Below are 20,714 nucleotides of genomic sequence, written 5' to 3'. Positions count from 1 at the left end.
GAGCCAGTGGAAATGACCTCTTCTGGTGCTCGGGGCAGTCACCTCAACCTGCCCCCGACTCGCCCCCTTCTCCCCCCGCCCCCTACCCCGGTGAGACTGCGTGAAAGCTTCCTGAAAACGTCTTGAGTCTTCGCCTGACACCCGTTACACCACATCTGAGAACAAACAAGGAAATCCACGAATTCAGTTGGCCCAGTCTTCTCGGTACGCTTTTTTTTTTCCAGGACAGGAAGCCCGTCAGCAGCAGGCGGAGAAGACATGATCTGCGATCGGCGCCGTCACGCTTTACTTTGGAGAGCCGGTGTGGCAGGGTCAAATTTACGGTACAAAACAAAAGACTGTCCACTCAAAATGAAATGCCTTCCTTTTAGGTGCAGTAGTACCTGTGCCAGATGGAAAGGTGAACAGCACCACCATCCCCTTAGGTCTAACCGTGAAGTTTATAATTGGCTGGGCGTCAATCTAAATTAGAACCTTTGGCACATCTGGCAACATCTGTTCAGCTCTGGAGAGCCTAGGATAGTCTAAAAAGTGGATAACAGCACAAGTAAAATTACTTGTTCTTGAATGTGGGAAGCAGATCAACAGTAGGATCAACCATCTTATTATTTTGCCACAAACCACCAGATTCAACATTATTACTCCTGCACCAGAGCGTGATATTAAAATCGATGCACGAGAGGTCACCCCAATTTAAGATTCACCATGTTTTAAAGGCATTCTAGTTTAATCCTATCTAAACCAGAGATGAGGGCAAAGTGTATGACCTCGTTTTCCAGATTGTGGTCTTGCTCCCAGCCTGAAGAAAAGAAATTTGGGCATTTCTTTTTCCTGATAATCTGACACATTTCTGAAAACTCCCTGAGACTCTGGGGAACTACAGTGTACCGCCCTGGTGATTTCTTAGGTTCTGCCCATTTCTTTATGAACGAAAATGAATCACACTACTAGAATTAATTTCAACACATAGCAACCTTTTTACGACTAGAGTTTTTGTTTCAAAAAGTTTCCAAAGAAAATGAACAGCCTGAACAGAAAAAGTTCGCACCAAGTACTCTCATCATCGCCATTATCATTAATCTTCAGTTCCTCGTTCTCAAGAACCATGTGACTGAAGACTAAACCTCAGTGCTGACGCATCTAGAAGTTCAATATTTTTTGCTGTTTTGCTGAACATAACAAATAAAATATGAAAATGGAAGAAAGCAAAAGATGTTTACTGGAATGTTTTTAATGTGATTGTACCAATCACGTGCACACATGCAAACTGAAATATTACAGGCTAGAGGGTAGTCTCCCTGCCCATCAGGAAAGTGGCTTGATTTCTAAATAGGCTGCTGATGATCAGTGGCTTGTTTTCTAAATAGGCTGCTGATGATCTCTTTTCTGTGGTATGAAGTTTAGTCTGTTACAGTATTGTCACTTCACAGTTACTGCAGGTCGTTCACCACGCACAAGTCTGCTGTGCTCTTCCAGCTACAGATCCGACTCTGACTCACTGGATTAGAAACACCCAGGGATTTGGATCCTCAAAGCCAGCCTAGTGCAGTAGCATGACAATCCTCCATCACGGTGAAAAAAAGATGGAATTCTTTGCTCTTGTAAAGCTGGCAGCGGAGAAATGTTAGTTCGTCGCTGGACAGATGTCACTGAAATTGTTTTTAAATGTAATTTCTTTGGTCAAAACGTAACAGACCTTCATAGAAAACCTTGACAGAGACCTAAGGTAATTAGAAACTATGTTAATTCTATATGCTATTTGTATAAAACACGAGAGCAGATTAAATGCCATTGCACATACTGTATACCATAAGCTGAAACGATCCTGAAATAAATTTCTTTTATTTTTGACTGCCCTGACCAATACTGGGATACTGGTGCTCCCCAGTGATCCATTACAAGGCACGAGTGCAAGTGGATTGATAAAAGCACTTTAAAAAGGCGAGAAAACCATCACTTGTGCTGAACAGGAAGAGTGCTCTTCAGCTGCAGACAGCTTGTGGTCTCATGGTGTTGCACAGCAGCCCTGAGAATCTGCACGTTACATCTCCCTCACACTCAACGATGAGATCTGCTTTGCAGAAGTGTGCTCTTCACCTAAACCACAGAAACTGTGAAACAGAAATGAGTCAATTGCACCACCATACCAATGGCAACCAGCATCTGAAATACAAATAAATCAGACATACATGGAAACCGAGAGTATGACATCACACAGTATGACCTATTAGGCAAATCCTATAAGTCCTGTTAATCCTGTAAATCCCCTTGAGGAGGCAATACTTTATGTCAAAAAACAAAAAGTGATTTCACTTATTTCTCTAGTATTATCATGATTGCATACTTCCTTATTACTGTTTAAGGCTGGTTTTCACGGCAAACCTACAGCCAGTACAAGGCAGAGTATCTATTGTGAGTATAGTATAGAGATATAGCAGTAGTTAGTTAACAACAGCCATTAAAATAAAAAAAATGTTTGTATAGCACCTTTCATCCCAAAGCACTTTTCATATAGGAGGGGATTCACTCCAGTGCCCACTGCAGTCCTGTTACACTTCAGCTGCTCAGTAACTCAGCCAGGACTTCAGGGTTAACAACCCTACTCTTCGGACAAATGTCTTGGTATCGTTGATGCCCAAGTAGCACATTTCAGCACAGTATCCCCATTTACTGGTTTGGAAATAAGCAGATAAGAGGGAAGAGCTCCTCCTACTGGTCCACCAACACCACTTACAGCAGCAATCTTGTTTTCCTTGGAGGTCTCCCACCTCACTAGTGGCCAGGCATTCTTAACTTTTGACATCTGATGAGATCAAGTGGTTATTATTCCTAGCTAGACACAGGGGAATGTGTATACAGGCCTCCTACAGACTGAACAGAAAGAGACTGATTTTGACATTTATTTCTAAATAATGACATTTCCATAACCATGCCCCGGTCTCCAACACAGTTTTGATCTATCGACTCCCACCTCCGCAGGTTGAAAACAAAATAAAAATGCATTTTTCTGTGTTGGGCTTAAAGCAGAATGCATGAGAGCAACATCAAGTACTGAAAACGCTTGGGAAAGTTTATTACATTTGCATCACTCTTCCACATTTTTTTAGACAGACATTTTTGAAGCAAATAGTGAATTTCAAGCCAAGATTCAACCATAACAACCAAGGAGCTTTCAAAACAACTCAGGGAAAACGTTGTATAACGGCATCGATTACGAGAGGTGTATAAAAATGTTCCAGAGACTCTTAATCTCTTTGAGTCATCTGAAATCGATCATTGAGACACTGCCTACTGTAGATCAGGGAGGAAAAAGCCCAGAGAGCCACTGTGAGTCCACTAGTGACTTTGAAAGAGTGACAGAGCCCAGTGGTTTAGATGGGACAAAATATCTGGGGGTCAACAATACCTTGATCACAATATAGTGCAAGCGACCATATCTTAGTCTGGATTAAAACAGGTTTCTGGCTTTAAACAAGTTTCTTACCAGTGGTTTCATGCTTCTTTCTATTAAAAATACCCTATAAATACGAAAAGCATGTCATTAGTGATGGGCACAATAAGGTTTGAAGCAATATGAGTCCTAGTAATTTGTTATTTTAATAGCTGCACAATTGAGCAATAAGGTGCTTATAGTGCAATTTAGGCTAGCATTGTGATCTCCTCTTAGATAGTGAATAAGATGTTGTAAAAGTATTTTGTGACATAACAGTGTATATGTGAGAAACAGTTCAATAATGATATATAATATCCTCACTCCACTCAAAGCGCTTTACAGGTAATGGGGATCCCCTCCACCACCACCAGTGTGCAGCCCCACCTGGATGATGCACCAGAACGCGCTCCACACACCAGCTATTCAAGATTCAAGACTCATTCAAGCCTGGAACAGCCTCCAGTTGGTGAAATCCTACAGCAGCTCACTTCAAATTCCTGCAGCTCAAGGGATAATGCATCCGGAAGGCAGAATCCCACATTCTTGGCATGCTTTCTCCCATCTAGTCTTCCTGCTGACGCGCTGTTCTGATTGTCCCACCCAGCCATCAAGGGACAGGGAACGGGGTCGCCGTTTTTGTCTGGAGGCAAAAGAGCTGGGCCTGTTTGTTTAGTCTTGGCTCTGGCCTCAGAGTCTTCGTCGGGGGGTTTCCTGATGCAATCAACACCAAGGGACATGGGAATAGCAGCTGGGCAGGAACTCAACGTCGTTCCAAGAAAGGAGAGGGGGGGGTGAGGGTTTGGGGAAGTACTGCTCGCTTCAAAGGGGAAGCGAGCGGCCCCGTCAGAGCAGAAAAAGAAGAGGCATAAGCACTTAACAGGCATTTGAGTGACAAGGGGAATAGAGCAACAAATTGAAAAAAATATATATATATCCTGGCTCCCCGGGGCTTACTTTTCAGATTTGCAATGTATCATTTCACGTCTTACCGTTGAAGGGCTAAAAAGAAAACAGGCGCTGGGCGATGACACGCATGACTTACAAATAAAACCCTGTCAGTTCTGGACTCGCAATGAACGCGCCGCGATGCTCTCTGCAGGGGAAGACGACTACAGAAGGAGCGCGCATGCAAACGACATCAAAGAGACGAGCAGAGCAGGGAGCGCGCAGCGCGCTTGGAGAATCCGCGTTCGCACCCCCATCACTGCTCTCCCTTTTGGACCCGTTGATGTTAAACAGGAACTTGTATCTCAACACGTCGGAGAGTCACGAAGTCATTTGCGGTTTCTATCGGCTCTGACTAGCTAGGACTTAACATTCCTCAGATTTTTAAAATAGACAACTAACGCACCAGCATCAAGAAATGCGCTCACTGGTTTCCTCTCCATTATTTCTTTTCACAAAGTACTTCCTTTAATGTCACTAAATCCTGAGATTGTTCACATAGATCGCAAAAACAGCTGCTGTTCCGCGCAGTTAACGCGCTGAACACAACGGCCGAAAGTGGAAAAAAAAAGTCTCACTAAAACGTGATTAGTATTTTTTATACTCACTTATCATGACGTTAATGGTTTTATACAAAAATAATACATTGGGTTGCTGACTGGTTTACTTACCTGTGTAAAAGTGACCTGATGGTGTGGAAAGGCCGGACAGCAGTTAATCCCCGTGTATTTGCGAGGAATCGGAAGGATTGGATTTGGCAGAAACTCCTTTCTTTATGGTTTTCATAACGTATAGCCTCACGGGAACTAAACCTTTAGGAGAAATTGGACGCCATTGAGTAAAAAACGCAATATAAAAGTGAGTCTGAGTACACGGCTTGCTTTTAATGTCGTGGCCAAGTCTGTGTAAGTAAATAAAATAATAAACTAATCTGGAATGAGCAGTTACTGCTGATAAAGAATATGTCGCCATGCGCTCCGACATACACAACAGAATCCACGCGAAGTTTCACAAATACCACCGTGCGTTGTTAAAGTACGATTTAAAAACGCCAATAACAACGACGATAAGTCGGCCATCTTCACGTTGTCTGACTGATGGCAATACCTGTTGCTAGGAGGACCCGGGCCTAGTGCTGTCGCGCCCTGCAGGTAGTGAGCGGATTTTGCACTGCGGTCAGCAAGCAGACCCTACGAAAACTTTGTATTAGTAATGATATATTTCAAAACGTACCGAAACAAGGCAGACCACTTCTACCTTCACAGCTCAACGGGAGATTTTTTTAGTGATTAGATTTTGGTGAGTGCTCAAATTATCGGCTGATAACAAATGAACTTCAGTAGGTCTTAATCAGCGTACCAAAACAAGGCAGACCACTTCTACCTTCACAGCTCAACGAGAGATTTTTTTTAGTGATTAGATTTTGGTGAGTGCTCAAATTATCGGCTGATAACAAATGAACTTCAGTAGGTCTTAATCAGCGTACCAAAACAAGGCAGACCACTTCTACCTTCACAGCTCAACGAGAGATTTTTTTTAGTGATTAGATTTTGGTGAGTGCTCAAATTATCGGCTGATAACAAATGAACTTCAGTAGGTCTTAATCACACCAGAGTTTACGGTTCCTCACGATTGTGCGTATCTGGTATCATAATCAGTTCTGGGCTGCCACCTTGTGGTCAAAATTAAGTAAGGTAAGTACGTGACAGAACGTCTCAAAGATGAGGCCCCTCATTGACTAATTCTTGATGCTTTTAAGGATGTTCTATTAAAGCCCACGGACTCGTCCTGTGTGGAGCGCTGCAGGGATATTAAAGATCACGAAGGACCTTTCTGTGACGATATGATTGCCCCAATTATCACAACCTGTCTCCTCCTGGCTGCCTGTTGCCACGATACCGATGGAGAAGTGGGTGACACAGAATCTGAGTGAGCTCCCGGCTCAGCCAGGCCTAGCGGGCTAAGAGTGACCTGTGCTGACCCTTCATTTCTCCTCCAATTTCTGGAGTCTTCCCAGCTAAATGTATGTCCTTGTTAGGAGCCAGCCGAGATTTTGTTAGGATCAGGGGCTCTGTATCAGATCCGATTTCCCCACAGGGTTGGACCGTCAACAGCCAGCAGGAATGGGAAGTTACAAAAGCCGTCGTTTCACGAATGAACAGAAACCGATGAGTCCGGAGTTGCGCAGGCACTTGTTGGCGATGTGCTGTTGATTTCACCCCCGCCCCCGAGGATGTCGGCCAAGCGGCTTTCCTCTCACAGGGTGCAGCAGAGCAATTTCCGCGCCTCATTTCTCTTCTGGGCTGCTTCCCAGGGGTCAGGAACCTTGTACTTCAGCCACAGGGGCAGGGATGTCAAGATCTTCTTCTTGACGGGATGGAACAAATGATTCAATTTACTGAATCTTTTCAACGGCTTCCCGAGCAGGTGACGAATCAGGAGGCCTCTTTCAGGCCCTCGGGGCCTGCTGGAGTGAAGGAGCTGAGGGTGACTCTCTTTATTTTTTTTCCAAACTGAAGACCGGTTTCCGGTTCAGAGCTCACCCAGAGGCCTGAGGGCTGCTGCAGCTTCTCTTCTTGTACAGAAGTGGCACAGCTGCCCGCAGCAGAGCCTCTGGCATTGTCTGACGCACTAATATTTCATGAGCGCGGCCTTTTGCTTTCAGTCAGAGGTAATGGGCTGTTTTACGACTGAGCATTTGAAATTACAGATGACGTGCACCACTGCCTGACACCATGCTCAATTCAAGTGTCAAAGAGCCCCGTATTCACTTTCCCTTCTGTCTCCAAAGCAGTTCAGAGGGATTGCATCATGTCTTTTCCGTGTAAATGTTGGTGACTTCTCCTGAGTGATGACATGGCTCAGGGAGTTTACCACAAATTGCGTGACTTTCGACCCCTTAGTTGATTAGCACAGAGCAGCATGAAAGAGGGGCTGACCTGGAGCCTCAGTCGCAGTACAGGGGGCGGACAGCGAGCATGAGTGAGAGAGGAGTGACAGTGCAGAGGGCTGGTCAGCGACGGGCTGTATGGGCAGAAGCACTCAGCCCTGCAGGAGCTCCAGCTGTGACACTTGGCCAAAAACATTTAGGAAAAAGCAGAATTCCATCATAGCCCAGGAGGTATAATCTAAAAGAGTGAGAGGAGTGTTTAAGAAGTGATCCCCCGTGGTGGGAAGATGGCGAGAGCACAATCTGAGCCTCCACACCTGCCTGACCCACATTGCATCACTGAAGTGACCAGTCATTTACTCAGGGACAGACAGAATGAGAGAAAACATAAAAGACAAAGAAAGAGACCAAAGTTCAGGTCTTAATGAAGCACCTTCAATAACTGTTAGTGTAACAGCTAATTGCAACTTTTTATTATTCTAGATGATCAAGGAAATGACAGAAGTTATATGAACCCCAGGGTGTAGAAAGACAGGATCTTACTACTAGTAGTGTATATTAGTAGTAGATCCTACTACTGGTCTATACTAGGCAAGTGCTGGGCTTTGCCACCAGGTGCTGAGAAGAGATTCATGATTCCCCAATTCTGTCAAGCCTGGAGAGCAATGGTAGCAGGAAACAGGTCATTCCTAACTCTTTTAGTCATGCTCACACTTTAGGCTCCATGAGACAGATTCCCCCAGCCACCGGCACACAGGTGACCACTGCACTGGCGCCCTCTACTGTCTGTTAGTGTAATCACAAGAGGACTCACACTGAGATATATATAGATATATAGATATTTTATTTTGGATATGTTACTTCAATGTGAACTGGTATAAATACATTCTATGGACATTTCATAATCTTCGATGACTCTTTATTCCTAGGAAGATGTGCAAGGCTTTCTGCACAATGGCTTCGATGAAACAAGTTGTAGGTGGATAATCTGCGCAAATCAACAAGCAGTCTACCTGGAGAAAGTCACACACCCCTTCTTTCTTTATTATTTTTTTATTGTCACTTACAAATGTTTCAAAATATTTAAGGTAGGTGATTCGCACAGCTCCAGTATCGTTGCTTTATTTTTTTTAATTACAAACCTGAAAAATATATCAAACCTTTTTCGCCGCAGTGAAAATCGGATTGCGCTTTTTTTGTGTTGAACGATATTTAAGCATCAGAAAAGTTTGGCAACTTTCATTGAAATCACAGGTACAAAGGAGGAATCAAGCTTACACTTCTGAAACAGTGGCGGCCCCAGTCACTGATCCTGGCCATTCCGAAAGACCCTACCGGCTCATTACAGACACGCCAAGTCTCCCAGAAAAATCCCTCTTTCAACCACTGTGAAGATGCCACATCACTATCCCTCCAGTGTCTCTCCAGCAGAATAAGCACCACCTCGAACACCTAAAAATTATACTTTTTATTTTTACGTCTCACCAGTTGAAGCAACATCTGCTTGGTCCCCAGCAGCTCACAAGTTGAAACAACACCAGTACTGTTTCTGCTGTTTTCTGACTCAACACAGTGCTGAGCACTGGTACCTATCATCTGACAGGACTGAACTCTCTGATAGTCATTGCGATTGGCTGTTAGCCAAACCAATCTGGGAAGAACAATGTACTGTGGTTAGGATTTGAAAAGAAAACAGGCGCATTTCCCCTTTGTCTCTTATTTGTGTACAATTTTCTGATTATTTTCTTTCCCCATCACGGCACTTGAATTATCACACAGTTTTGTTTAACAACGGAAGTGCAGTTGACAGATTCTCCTTGATATCTTTCCCCTCGGGCTGATCTGTTGACTGTATCTGGAGTCTGCAATGTCATCCAGTCTGGAGCTGCACTGCTACACACTGGTGATCCTCAGGAACTGCACTCACCCCTATGACACCTTTGAGACTGGCGAACCAGGTGACTTACTGGCTATTCTGTCTGATTTTGGCACTGTTGCATCAAAGTGACTTTTACTGTTAATTGATTTGGCTGATGCTTTTATCCAAAGCAACTTATCCTAGTGCCCATTTATATATTTGGGCATCATACTGCAGTGAATCTGTATCGGTACTGAGTGCTTTGCTTAAGGATACACCAGCAGTGCACCACAACCTTGCAATTATGATTCCAGAGCTTCAACCTTTCCTGCACACTGCTACCTAATACTAATAACCCCCCCCTGCACCCCCCAACACAGGCCTCTCCCTTTTTTTTATTGGGTTGAATGATCAGGCCAGTATTGGTGCAGGCCCTGTCTGATTTAAAAATGCCTTTACTGGAGCAAACTGGCTTGGAGCTGAGCTGACTAGGCAGCAGACTTTTGTGTTTTGACTGGAAAGTGCCCAGGGCTGGGGCGGTCTGCATGCAGAATGTTTAACAGAGTACTGTGCTCTTGCGCCATGTTGCACCAGGTCAGTCTATCTGCAGCAAGCAGAGTGCAAGCTCTGGACAGGGACAGCACAATTTCCAGTCACCCGGAGCGTGCCTGCACCCACGGAGGGCCACCGAGTTTGCAGCAGACGACACAATCCTTGCCCCAGGTGGTGGTCCTGAGAAGAAAAGCACAGAATGCCTTTGGAGATGGCACTGCAGTTTCCTTTAATCTGCGTTTCCTCCCTGTTGACCACTCTCCCGCCCAGCCCTGCAATCTATTTCTAAGCTCATTTCTGCATCTCGTTCTTCTTTCTGCCTCACTAATAGCCCTTCCTTTCATAAGAAAAAAAAAACTCCTGGCTCGGGTGTTTAGTATGGTGCAGCTGATGTATTAAGGTTCCCTTTTCCCCTGATAGTAGCGCCGTATCTCAGATTCTCAAGGGAGGACCATCTAAGGACACAGACAATTAAATTGCAGTCGTTTCCCTTCCAGCTAAGAGACAATAATAAGTAGTGCCCTGCTGAGCACAGATAGAAAACAGCTTGGCGAAGCTCCTGCCACTCACTTCTCATTGCAGTGCAAACACAGCCTCTCACGAGCTCCAGTTTAGGATTGATGACTTAAATGGTCTGGAATTAACACCCAGCTCTCCATTAAGTCTAGTGCCACTGATTTCCAAGGGCCTGTGTTCAGCTGAACACTACCACATCTGCAACGGACTGCATTTTGAGTGTGCAACTGTGAGGTGAGACCACACAGTCTACAGAACACACAGCAGACAGACACCTCCCACTGCATCTACCTCTGTATTGGACTACTATGGCACAAAATAAGCTGGGCTACAGGCTGCATAAACTTAAACCATGTTTGCTCTTCCCAGGGGTGCCCCCTCTTGTCAGTTTCAAAACACCAGTACTGTCTGTGCTGCATGCACACACTTTGGCCTGTTACTGGGGGTTGTGTGACATCTTACGCAGCAAACCAGAAATTACAACCCTGTATATCTCTAATGAGATCAAAGGTGAAAGAAACCAGGGAATGCTGGGAATGAAGGACAGGATTCTTGCAGCCTCTACCTCGCTTCCCAGAGGAAGCCAGCAAAAGTGTTGGATTAAAAGTCGAGCGCCTTGGGATTTTTTTTTTTGCTCTGTGCATAGACAGCACCATGGTTGCCACTTTCGGAAAGAAAAAACCCATTCTCACCTTCACGAAACAATCAGCCAGGCAGCAACGTGCGATCTACCCTCCCTCAGCCGCACTACGGCACAGATGGTGTGTTATCTGGGAGACGGACAATCTTTCCCTTCTCTGGGTCAAATCCTTTTGGTCTCTCCTTGCCTGTCCAGCTCTGTCCCTGTCCAATTCATCTTCCATCTTTTCCTCCAAGCCCCCGACCACTGAGTCCCCTCCCCCTGACCCTGAGGTCCATCCCCCTGACCTTGACCCCTCCTTCTGACCCCCGAGTTTCCTCCCCCTGACCCCCCGAGTCCCCGCCCCCTGACCCCAGCGAGACTGGTTCTCACATTCACTCTGGTTCTGACCGGCGTGTGGACAGAAGCTTTAGCTCGATTGCCTGTGGGTACAGTGGAAAGTCATGAGGCAGAAATGTCTCACAAACCAGTTGCATCGGGACTTCACCCCCTCCCCACGTTTGACGTCAAACTACAAACTGATATTAACAAAAAAAAACACAAGTGAACAGAATGTTTATCAAAATACAGAACAAATTTACACTAAAAAAAATACTGCTTTGTAAAACTTTTTTGTTTTCTCAAGTTTGCTGGTTGTAATTTGGCACATGGCACAATCAGCAGGTATACATCTCATATTCATATATATATAAATATTAAATGTGTATATATATATAGAGAACTGTTATAAAGACAGGAGCCCAAGGCCCATTATGTTAAACTACGATGGCAGTAAATGTGCAGAATGTTTTGAATGACTGCATCTCCAGTCAGCAGGACAGATCTCTTTATAACAGCCCTGTATATATATTTATATAAGTCGATATTTATATGAATCTATAAATAAAAGTGTGCGCTGGTATTCCTTTTCAGCAGGGCTCTGTTCAGCGCTTTCAGGCTGCTGTGTCTCTGCTAAGTGGAACTCATCCCTTCCTACAAAAGCCAGTAGAATTGTGTCAGTTAGTTCAGCTGTATCTTCTGCTAGTATTCCTTACATTTTAAATCACAGATTTCTTCTTTTTTTAAAAAAAAGAAAAAATTAGATGTAAATAACTTTAAAAAGAACGAAAGTGCTATTCCGCAAAAGACAGACAACCATTGACGCAGCTGAAACACTACATGTGGTGAGGAAAATCAAGTGGCCCCTACCACACACAAATGTTCTACGAACCCAATGAGAGGTGTACAGGTACATACAAGCTCAGCTCTCTCCCTCATGCACAGCTCTGTGTGTAGGTGTGCATGACCATGGAGAGATCAATAAGCTAGTTTGATAGATAATCTTTTAGCAAAAGATGCATTTTTTTTTTCTTAACAAAACAATCACAGTAAAGTAGTACATTTTTTTGTCTCTGCGTTTCTCACTCAGAGTCTATTTCAGGAGACACAAACCATTCATATTGTAAGTCAAAAAAACGAACCAAAAATAAAACCCCACTCGTTTTTTGTTTTATAAAGATATGCAACGGACGATATGGTTGTTTAATGCTTATTATTTTTTTCTCCTTCGCTTCTGAAACTTCCACGCGGCAAGAATGTCGCAGGTCAGAAAGAGTGAACAAAAAACGTAAATAAAGGACGTAGCTTTTTTTTTTTGTAAGGCATTGTAAAAAAAAAGAAAAGAAAACTGAACAAAAACTGTAGACATCTCAGTAGAGGCCATTGTTTTTAAACTAATTTCCCACAAGGAGACAGAAATGGGAAATAAAAAGCACTTTTTTTTTTGTTCATATGAAAACAAATTGTTCATTTCTTAATTTTCCAGTCTGCTTAAAAGGCTTTTTTTGTTCTTGTTGTTCTTTGAAAATAGAAAACAAGTGTCGTCGAAAGCCTCTCCTCCTGCGAGAGGCGAGAGGCTGTTCTGTTTTGGCAGTTCGGCACCATACTGACATCCAGGGCTTCCGGGCCTTGCCGTATCAAAACCAACGTGTTTCTCGTTGGAAGAGTCTGTCGTGTCTTTCGACGTTCTCCTCCCACCCCGCGATATTTATAAAAAGGAAATCTTAGCCCCCCCCCCTCCCCCTTCCTTCCTTTTCTCCCCCCTCTGCCCCCCTCCCTCCGGCCTGGGGGTTAAAGCTATACGCGGGTGGTGGAGTGTGAGTGAGGCAGCCCGGTGCTGTTGAAGCCGGCCGTGAAGGTGTTGTAGGGGTGCAGGTTCTGCATGCCCACCAGCGAGTTGGGGATCATGGTGATGGTGTTGGGCGTCATGAGGGGGATGTCGTCGGGCGAGCGGCGCAGGGTGAGCGCGTAGTCGGGCAGGGAGGCCATGCGCAGCGGGTCGTGCGGGGGCACGCCCTCGCACTCGTGGTGGGTCTGGTTCATCTGCAGCGACATGATCTCCTCCTCGGGCGCGTGGGCGATGTCGTTGGCGTTGGCGCTGCGCTGCGGGCTGGGCTGCCGGTGGGAGTCCTGGCGCCGCTTGTCCTTGCGGTAGTAGAGGGCGGCGAAGGCGAGCACGTTGAGGAAGAGCAGCGAGGCGCCCACGGCGATGGTGACGCTCAGCTCCGTGGAGTAGTCGCGCGGGTTCTCCACCACCAGCGGGCCGCTCTCCTCCTCGCCGTTCCACTTCTCCTTGGCGTTCTCGCTGTTGTAGGCCGGGGACATGGGCGGCCGCTTGGTGTTGAAGGGCCAGGGCTTGCCGTTGGGCCTCTTGGTGGCGAAGGAGTTCTGGGTGGTCTCGGGCGGGGGCACCTTCGTGGTGGTGGAGGTGTAATGGAACATGTCGTGCAGGTTGTACAGGTGGGGCACCAGGTGCTTCCAGAAGGCCACTTTCGTGGCGCGGTAGTGGTCCCTGACGCGGGGCTTCAGGCCGATGTGGAGGTACAGCTGGTCCTGGGGGTTGTACTTGGACCACGCCACCTCCTCGAAGCGGTTGGCCTTTGTGTGGATAAATTTGGTGTCCTGGGGCACCGGCTTGTTGGGGTCCCTAGAAAAACAGAACCAGACCAGCGGTGAGTTTATCTACATGCGCGTCCTGTTCAACATTCAACGCATTACAGCGAAGCGCCTTCAACTCAGAATTATTACGGAACACGTAAGAGTTTGTATGTTTGAGTAAGCAGCTTGTTTGTGTTAAAGAGCAGTGCAATGCACACTGGGAATGACTTTGTGAAGGCAGGGGGACTCCTGCCAACGTCAATTCGACAAATCTCAAACCATAGGAACGGTACACAAGCTGGAGCCAATTGCAGGGCTGAACCTGATGGGAGCAGTCGCAGGGATACACCTCTAGGGGGCAGTGTTTACCACTCAGCTTCCGTTCTCAGAACGGCCCGCAACTCTAATTACATGACTGTATTGATTTATCGGCTGCATTTGCATATGGCAGTCGGGAACAATCACAAGCCTCCTTGTTGCAACCGTCCCGTAAGCCGTGGGAGCTGGGAAGAGCGCACAGTTTTCTAGGTCCGACTCCTGCAAACACAGTAATGAAGTGCTGCAATGCAGTGAAAGGGGGATCACAATATAGAGATTCTCAGGTCAGACAGACAATATGACACTCACTGCAGTGCAGATAAGGTATTTAGGTCACTCCTGGAGGAGGGGGGTGATCTGATCTTCATTTCCCGTCTGGACTTCACTTGCTCTGAATACATTGTGATTCTCACCTCGCTGAAACACACAGCAGCCCCCGTTTGCTGGAGACTGCATTGGCACACCATTATCAGCCCGGTGCCAGCATTGTCTCTCAAGTTTGGACTGCTGGGATCAAGCGTACAAATAATGACTAAGAACAAATCAGAAGTGTTACTTTATTGTCGATGGGGCATACACCAAACTTGCTTTGTTACTGCAGTGATCATTCCAAATGAATATTGACGGCTGACCCCTGACTTTGCAGTGGAACGTCAGTAATTAAGTTTTGCGAGAGCACACACAAAAGAGGTAAGGTCATATCGATTGTTCACGTATTGCACATGAAGAACACGTTCTCAGTGCTGCTATATGCATTCCCTGGCCTTAGAGATGGAAAAGTCTCTGGTAAACCTGCCACGGACTAAAATTCAACCAATTCTAAATACCAAACTGAAATAAGAGCAAAGCATCTCAAAGAGCACAAACTGCGACAAAATCAGTGGCACTCTGGAAATTCATCTTACAGAAATTTGTTTTGCACATTCACCTTGAAAACAGATTCAGTTTTGCATTGCTTCCCACTTAGAGAGACTTCATCAACTTTCTCGGAAGAGTGTTTTCGGCAGGGTGCTCCTTTATTTAACGTTAGGAAGTGGAGCTCATGTCAGCTCAGCACACCCCTGTGTGGAGCTGCAGGTAAGATACAGGCCAGCTGGCAAAAAATACAACTGCACTGGGAACTGCTGATTTCCCCTGTAACAGACTTCTGAAAAAAAAATTGCAAAACGAACATCCGAAATATCCACCCCACAAGAGTTAATCCAAAAATGGGATTTGAACCTGCAACTCTTCAGTCGGGAGCCATAACTGCCCAGTGAATCATTGGCCTCTGTTTCCTCTTGTAAGTATTTGTCCATGTGTCAGGCCCAGGAGTGCATGCTTCTCTGCAGGTGTGGATGAGTGACGTGCACAGGCAACTGCATACAGTATGTGTGTTTCTTGCAGCCAGTGGCAAAGTGGCTTGAATATTTTCATGCGCGCTGTCAAATGGATACATTCAGGTGGCATTCGCAAACAAAAAGAACAATATTAATCTGGCAAAATGTAATTAACAAACCCCCACAGCTGGAGACATCAATATGCAAACCTTTTTTTCCATAATTTAATTTACAGAATAAAAAAAAAAGGAAAGAACAAATGCTTGCTTTTTGTAATTACTCGCTCATACACACAGAAGCACACACAAAACAGAGCAGGTAATTAATTCCATCTTTCCCGTTCCCTCTTTGTAGTTGAAATTTCTACAAAAGAAACGTAATGCTTTTCAGCCAAATCCAATGATAAAACACATACACTTGTGTACTGCATGATTTGACAACTAAATCAGCTCACCGGTCCCACTTAAATGTTGGCTTTAACATAAAGAGCTGGACAACTATTATTATAAGCAGTGGCAAAGAGACAATTCTTTGGTGTCTGAGACTACATGATGTTTTCACTGATAAATTTAATTCTGTATTTCTAGGAGCACTGGGATCTCACAATCCCTTCAGCTCAGGGGGCTATGACTGTTGAGTGCAGAGGTGGAAACAATATTTGCACTGGATTACAGATTGTGCCATTTGACTGTTGCTGTTGCTCAGTGCTCACTGGCTAAAATATTGGGTTCTCACGTAGAATATAGTGTTGTGCCTCTGTGGATGGCAATAACACTCTGAACAGGATGTGCACTCCACAGGGTTTTGAAATATTGCCACCCCATCTTTTAACAGGAAAGCCTTTAGATGAGGTGGTCATCAGGGTAGTGCTGGTGGCACTACCTTTCAATGAGTGCTTACTGAATCTGTCTCATGTCCCTTAAGCCAATTGCCTACCTTGGACAGAGTACATTCTTTTGGAATCAGGACCTAGACTTATTTTGAGATGTGCAAATATAGCTCAAACATGGAGTTAAAGAAAATAGTACTCAATAGGTAATATTTTCTTTATCACTTCAGTAGTACATTTCTTCCTGAATCCTGCAGGTCATAAAACCTGAAATAGATTAACCTGCTCTGCAGTGGGAGTTTGATGTCTGTTGATGCACTTTTCACATCCTCCTTTTTGCATTTGTGAAAGTTTATGCTTGTGGCAATTCGGAAGATGAATATTGTACAAAGAAACAGTCTAATTATATTTTAGATACGGTCAGACACGCCAATAAGTCCCTTAAGTATAGTTAACCATATGCAGCAAATTAATTCATTATTCAAACTAACCTTTTTAGATTTTCAAATGCGTTTCGGTACAGTTTCCAGGTATTGTCTGTTATTTCCTTTTGCTCTGTGGCTGGGTGCCTGGTCCCAGAGCCCAAGACAGACAATCCTGATACTTAGATCAGCTGTCCAGTGCAGACTGCAGGGTCACCAAGCTGCTATTTAAAGTGTGCTACCCTTTAAAATTGAAGTAAGTTTGCCCTCACACCTTCGACCTTCAAAGCCAGGCTGAAGCATACTGTATGTGAATCTCAGAAAACATAAACCAGACCCCATAAATAGAAAATAATCATATGAGGGAATGAGTGTCCTTTGCCCTTCCAAAAATCATATTTGCATGCCCTTCCCCTACAGAACAGCCTATTGCTGGTCATGCCAGCCTCTAAACTCAGAGTGGGACAGACCTTGTGTGATAACAAGCCTGTACTGTCTTGTCACCACCTGCACGAATTAAAAAGACTAAGAGGCACACCACGAGCACCTACAGTAAGACGGCGGCCCTGAATCTGAATTAAGGCGTCAGAATGTGCTCCTCCTTCTGCCTGTTTCTGTCCTATGACTCACTGTTCAGTCCCGCAGAACAAAGGCCGTAATTAATGGCTTGCTTTTCTTCTTACACAATCAACGAGAGATGCTCAGTGCTAGAGGACCAACAGGGGGGCTGAGCTGGTTGGCTGCTATCAAGGGGTTTCAGCTGCAGTTAGAACGAACGGGCCATTCCATTGCAGGGTTATCTCAGTAAGAGGCAAGCTCAGGAGAATGACAAAATAGCCTTGCTTGCATGGGGGTAGGGCGTATTTAGAAGTCATAAGGCCTCTTCACTGTCTACAGGTGGCATGAGCAGCCATTGATTAGAAGGATTAGGTGAGAGACAGCTGACAAGGGGCTTGTTTCCTTTCTTCCCTTCTTAGTAGCAGGAATCCTTTCTGGGAACAAGCCTGCTCTCCCCGTGCTCATTACATTCCAGGCACACCACACCACAGCTCCCAATCAATGATATTCAAACTCCTAACAAGTGGCGCGATTTCTCTACACCCTTTAATGCAAATCCGAATATCAGCTGCAAATCTCCTCTCAAGTGATCAAGTTTTAATTGAGTGGTTAGGGCCTAAGTGGGCATTACTACAAGCTCCTTGTCTTCAAAAGTTCCAAAGTTAAGGAAAAGACTGAACTTCACTTCTTAAGAGCAGCTCGTTGTCAGTTTCTGCACCGCGGAGCTGGTTAGGCCTGTGAAGGCTTCTCTGTGGAGGTTAATTGGTTACGCAGAGCTCCCCTGACTGACAAAAATACGTTTAATTAAACAGAGGTGCAGCTCTTCGCAGTTCAAACCGTGAGCCCTTTTTAAAAGTGAGCTCCGTGGTCACGAGCAAAAACAAAAGGGGATGAGGTGTGGTGTACTGAGGACAAGAGCTAGAGACAATTTAACTCAATAGCTGGATTTCGACAGGGAGGAGAAGTCTAAGAATAAGGAGAAAGACTTGATGACAACATCCTCTATGTTAATGGCCTTGAGAGGGGAATGTGGAGTTATGGGCTTTGAGAAATGGAAAAGTGCAGAGTTGGTTTGGAGTAGGCAGGGCTTGTGTCTGCTGTATCTGCAATCACAGATCAGTCAGGTGAGAGAGAGGAATGCTACACACTGTACTAACTTACAGGGTGAGGCAGAATAATGCCACGCTACAGGTAAGATGCGATGCTAGATATCTTATTTTGAGGAGGGGGTGCCGTGGAGTTCAAATAAAATGTTACTCAATAGACAATATTTGTGTTATCACTTCGGTGGTACGCCTCTTCCTAATTCCTGCAGGTCATAAAATCTGGGAAGGAGCAAACCGCTCTGCACTGCTCTGCAGTCTGATGTCTGTTACAGTGGTTTACACTTCCTCCTCTTTGCATTTGTGTGAGTTTATGATTGTGGCCATTCAGAAGATGAATATTGCACAAAGAAATGGTCTAATTACATTTTTATTTATATCTGCGACACGCAGATAAGATACTCTCTGAATTAAACTGAATGAGTTCAATTTAATGAAAAGCAACTGCACAGATTTCTAACTGGAGAGACATCACACCCCTAAAATGTGATTCTAAGTATTCCCCAGCTGTTGACTTTTAGCAGTTTTGGAAAGCTTGCTTGTATTCTGCTCAGGCAACACGGTGGTGCCCTTGTTCTTGTCTTAAATAGCACCTTTTATCTTGCAGCCTGTCTTACAGTGCTGTGCTGCACTGCAGAGGGTGATTATCAGCACACCAGGCCTGCCTAATCTAAACCAGCACTGGCCACAGTAATGCACAGCTCTGCACAGCACCCGTGATGGAGCACAGGCAAGGGAGCCAAACATGTCTAGCTCCTATCAAGGCAGAGCTTTATCAGCTTAGGCCAAACTTCACAGCTGCATCACACATCTATCTCTTTCTTTTTGTATTAAAAATGGGTTCTTCCTCTAGGAGTTTGCAGCCATACACACACACACACACAATCCAACACATCTGAACAAATCAGATACTAAAAGAATGCAACTATAATTATGCAACTACATCACATAATTAGAATGATCAACTGTTCTCTTCCTTTTTTTAATTTTATCCAAATGAAACAACTGGTTCTTTATTGGTGCAAATTTAACAGTGTGAAGGTTTGATGCTGCTGTTGCTGACAAGCTCAGAGAAGCCCTTTGTTGAAGACTCACTATCTGGGATCCTTCAATAAAAGGCTGGATTGGATTCTGGGATTGACTTACTATTGAGCAGTCAAACAGGTGAAATGGAGCTAAATTACTCTCCTCTTGTTTGCCTTTGTTCTTGTGCAAACCCAGGAGGGGTTTCTTCATTATTCACGTCTATAATCCTCAGGTCTTTAAAAGCTAGTCTCCTACTGTTTTACCACACACAATACTGCACAGTGAGGGAGGGGCTCAGACTGAGCTGTTTTAAACCTGTCTCGTCCTGGTCAGTTCTTCCTCAGGAACAGCTATAATAATAGAGCCACGTCAGTGACATTCACCAACGCAATGTCACTCTCTTTTTATCCCTGATAAAACCCACAGCACGTTCCTGAATTTTGGATGTCATGCATCAGTTTTATTTCCTATAAAAAACAACAACTGGAAAACTGGTTGATTGCCCTTCTCTCTCAAGCACTCATTTAGCACAGACATTTCTGCTCATGTGAAACATTGTACAAGCGATAAGGTCTGCTTCTCAATTAAAATCAGACTTTTAGAATTTTTTCATCCAAATTGGGAGCTGTTAGCAATTTGCTAAGCATGCAGCTTCTCTTTTCCTCTTCTAACAAGCCCTAATCCTGTTTTTTTAGTTTGATCTCTGAAACGCTGTGTCAAGAAAGGCGCTATACTGTACCATAGTCAATTGCTATTGTTGCTTTTGCTAACAAATGTAGAGACAGGTAAACAGGGAAATAATTTAAGATTACAGTCATCACCATTGATTTTCTTTGGAAACAGCACAGATCAAATTAAGTTTCAATCGTTAGATGTAATATGTTATAACTCTGCTCCTCACGCAGATCTATGCTGTTTCGTGCTTCGGGCAGAATTAATTTCAGAAATAAAGAAAGGCACTTGAGGCACCAGGGATTGACTGGAGGGAGGGTTGTGATCAATAGTGCTCTAGAGACTCAGTGTGTGATGCTTTCGCTAATGGCCGTCTGTCTCCTGGGTATCACAGCCACACACAGTGGGAAGAATCCCACTCCGGCCCTGTGATGTGCAACACATTCAGGCAGTTGCTGCAGGACTGTCTCATAACCCGCTCTGTGAGTACTTGACTGACCCCCAGTAACAGCTAGGGGAAAAAATGGAACAACAGTCCAGTAAATAACGGAGTAACAGCCAAATAGAGGACAGGGAACGATTAAGTCAATAATGAAGTAAAAGTGCAGTGAATAATGAAGTAAAGGTTAGCTAAATAACAAAGTGACAGGTTAATAACAGTAAGCATCAGGTACATAATGGAGTGACAGGTTCACAATGCCACAGCAATCAGCTCAG

At 44.7% G+C, this 20,714-nt stretch overlaps 1 protein-coding gene and 1 long non-coding RNA gene across 10 annotated transcripts in view; both read right to left on the bottom strand.

Moving 5' to 3' along the window:
- Nucleotides 1-1,826: 1,826 nt before the first annotated feature.
- Nucleotides 1,827-6,313, bottom strand: LOC148653868 (uncharacterized). Of its 2 annotated transcripts, none has more exons than XR_015924863.1 (3): nt 5,486-6,313; nt 5,050-5,190; nt 1,827-2,111 (listed from the first exon to the last, which is right to left on the bottom strand). It is a non-coding gene; the product is annotated as an uncharacterized LOC148653868 (long non-coding RNA). The 2 variants fall into 2 exon arrangements; XR_015924862.1 differs by having other exon boundaries at nt 5,612-6,313.
- Nucleotides 6,314-8,302: 1,989 nt separating this feature from the next.
- nlgn3a (neuroligin 3a) overlaps nt 8,303-20,714 on the bottom strand; it is a 138,840-nt gene continuing 126,428 nt past the window's right edge. For all 8 annotated transcript variants that reach the window (XM_088596858.1, XM_088596864.1, XM_088596865.1 and 5 more), the window contains one exon: nt 8,303-13,799. In XM_088596858.1, coding sequence (XP_088452984.1) covers nt 12,950-13,799 — 850 coding nt within the window. In that variant the 3' untranslated portion in view covers nt 8,303-12,949. The remainder of the gene's footprint in view (nt 13,800-20,714) is intronic.

This window comes from Lepisosteus platostomus, chromosome 10 (assembly GCF_059453375.1).
Source record: "Lepisosteus platostomus isolate fLepPlt1 chromosome 10, fLepPlt1.hap1, whole genome shotgun sequence".
In the NCBI taxonomy this organism is placed as follows: domain Eukaryota; kingdom Metazoa; phylum Chordata; class Actinopteri; order Semionotiformes; family Lepisosteidae; genus Lepisosteus; species Lepisosteus platostomus.
The sequence above is the reverse complement of the archived record's forward strand: the minus strand, read 5'-3'. Positions and strand labels throughout refer to the sequence as shown.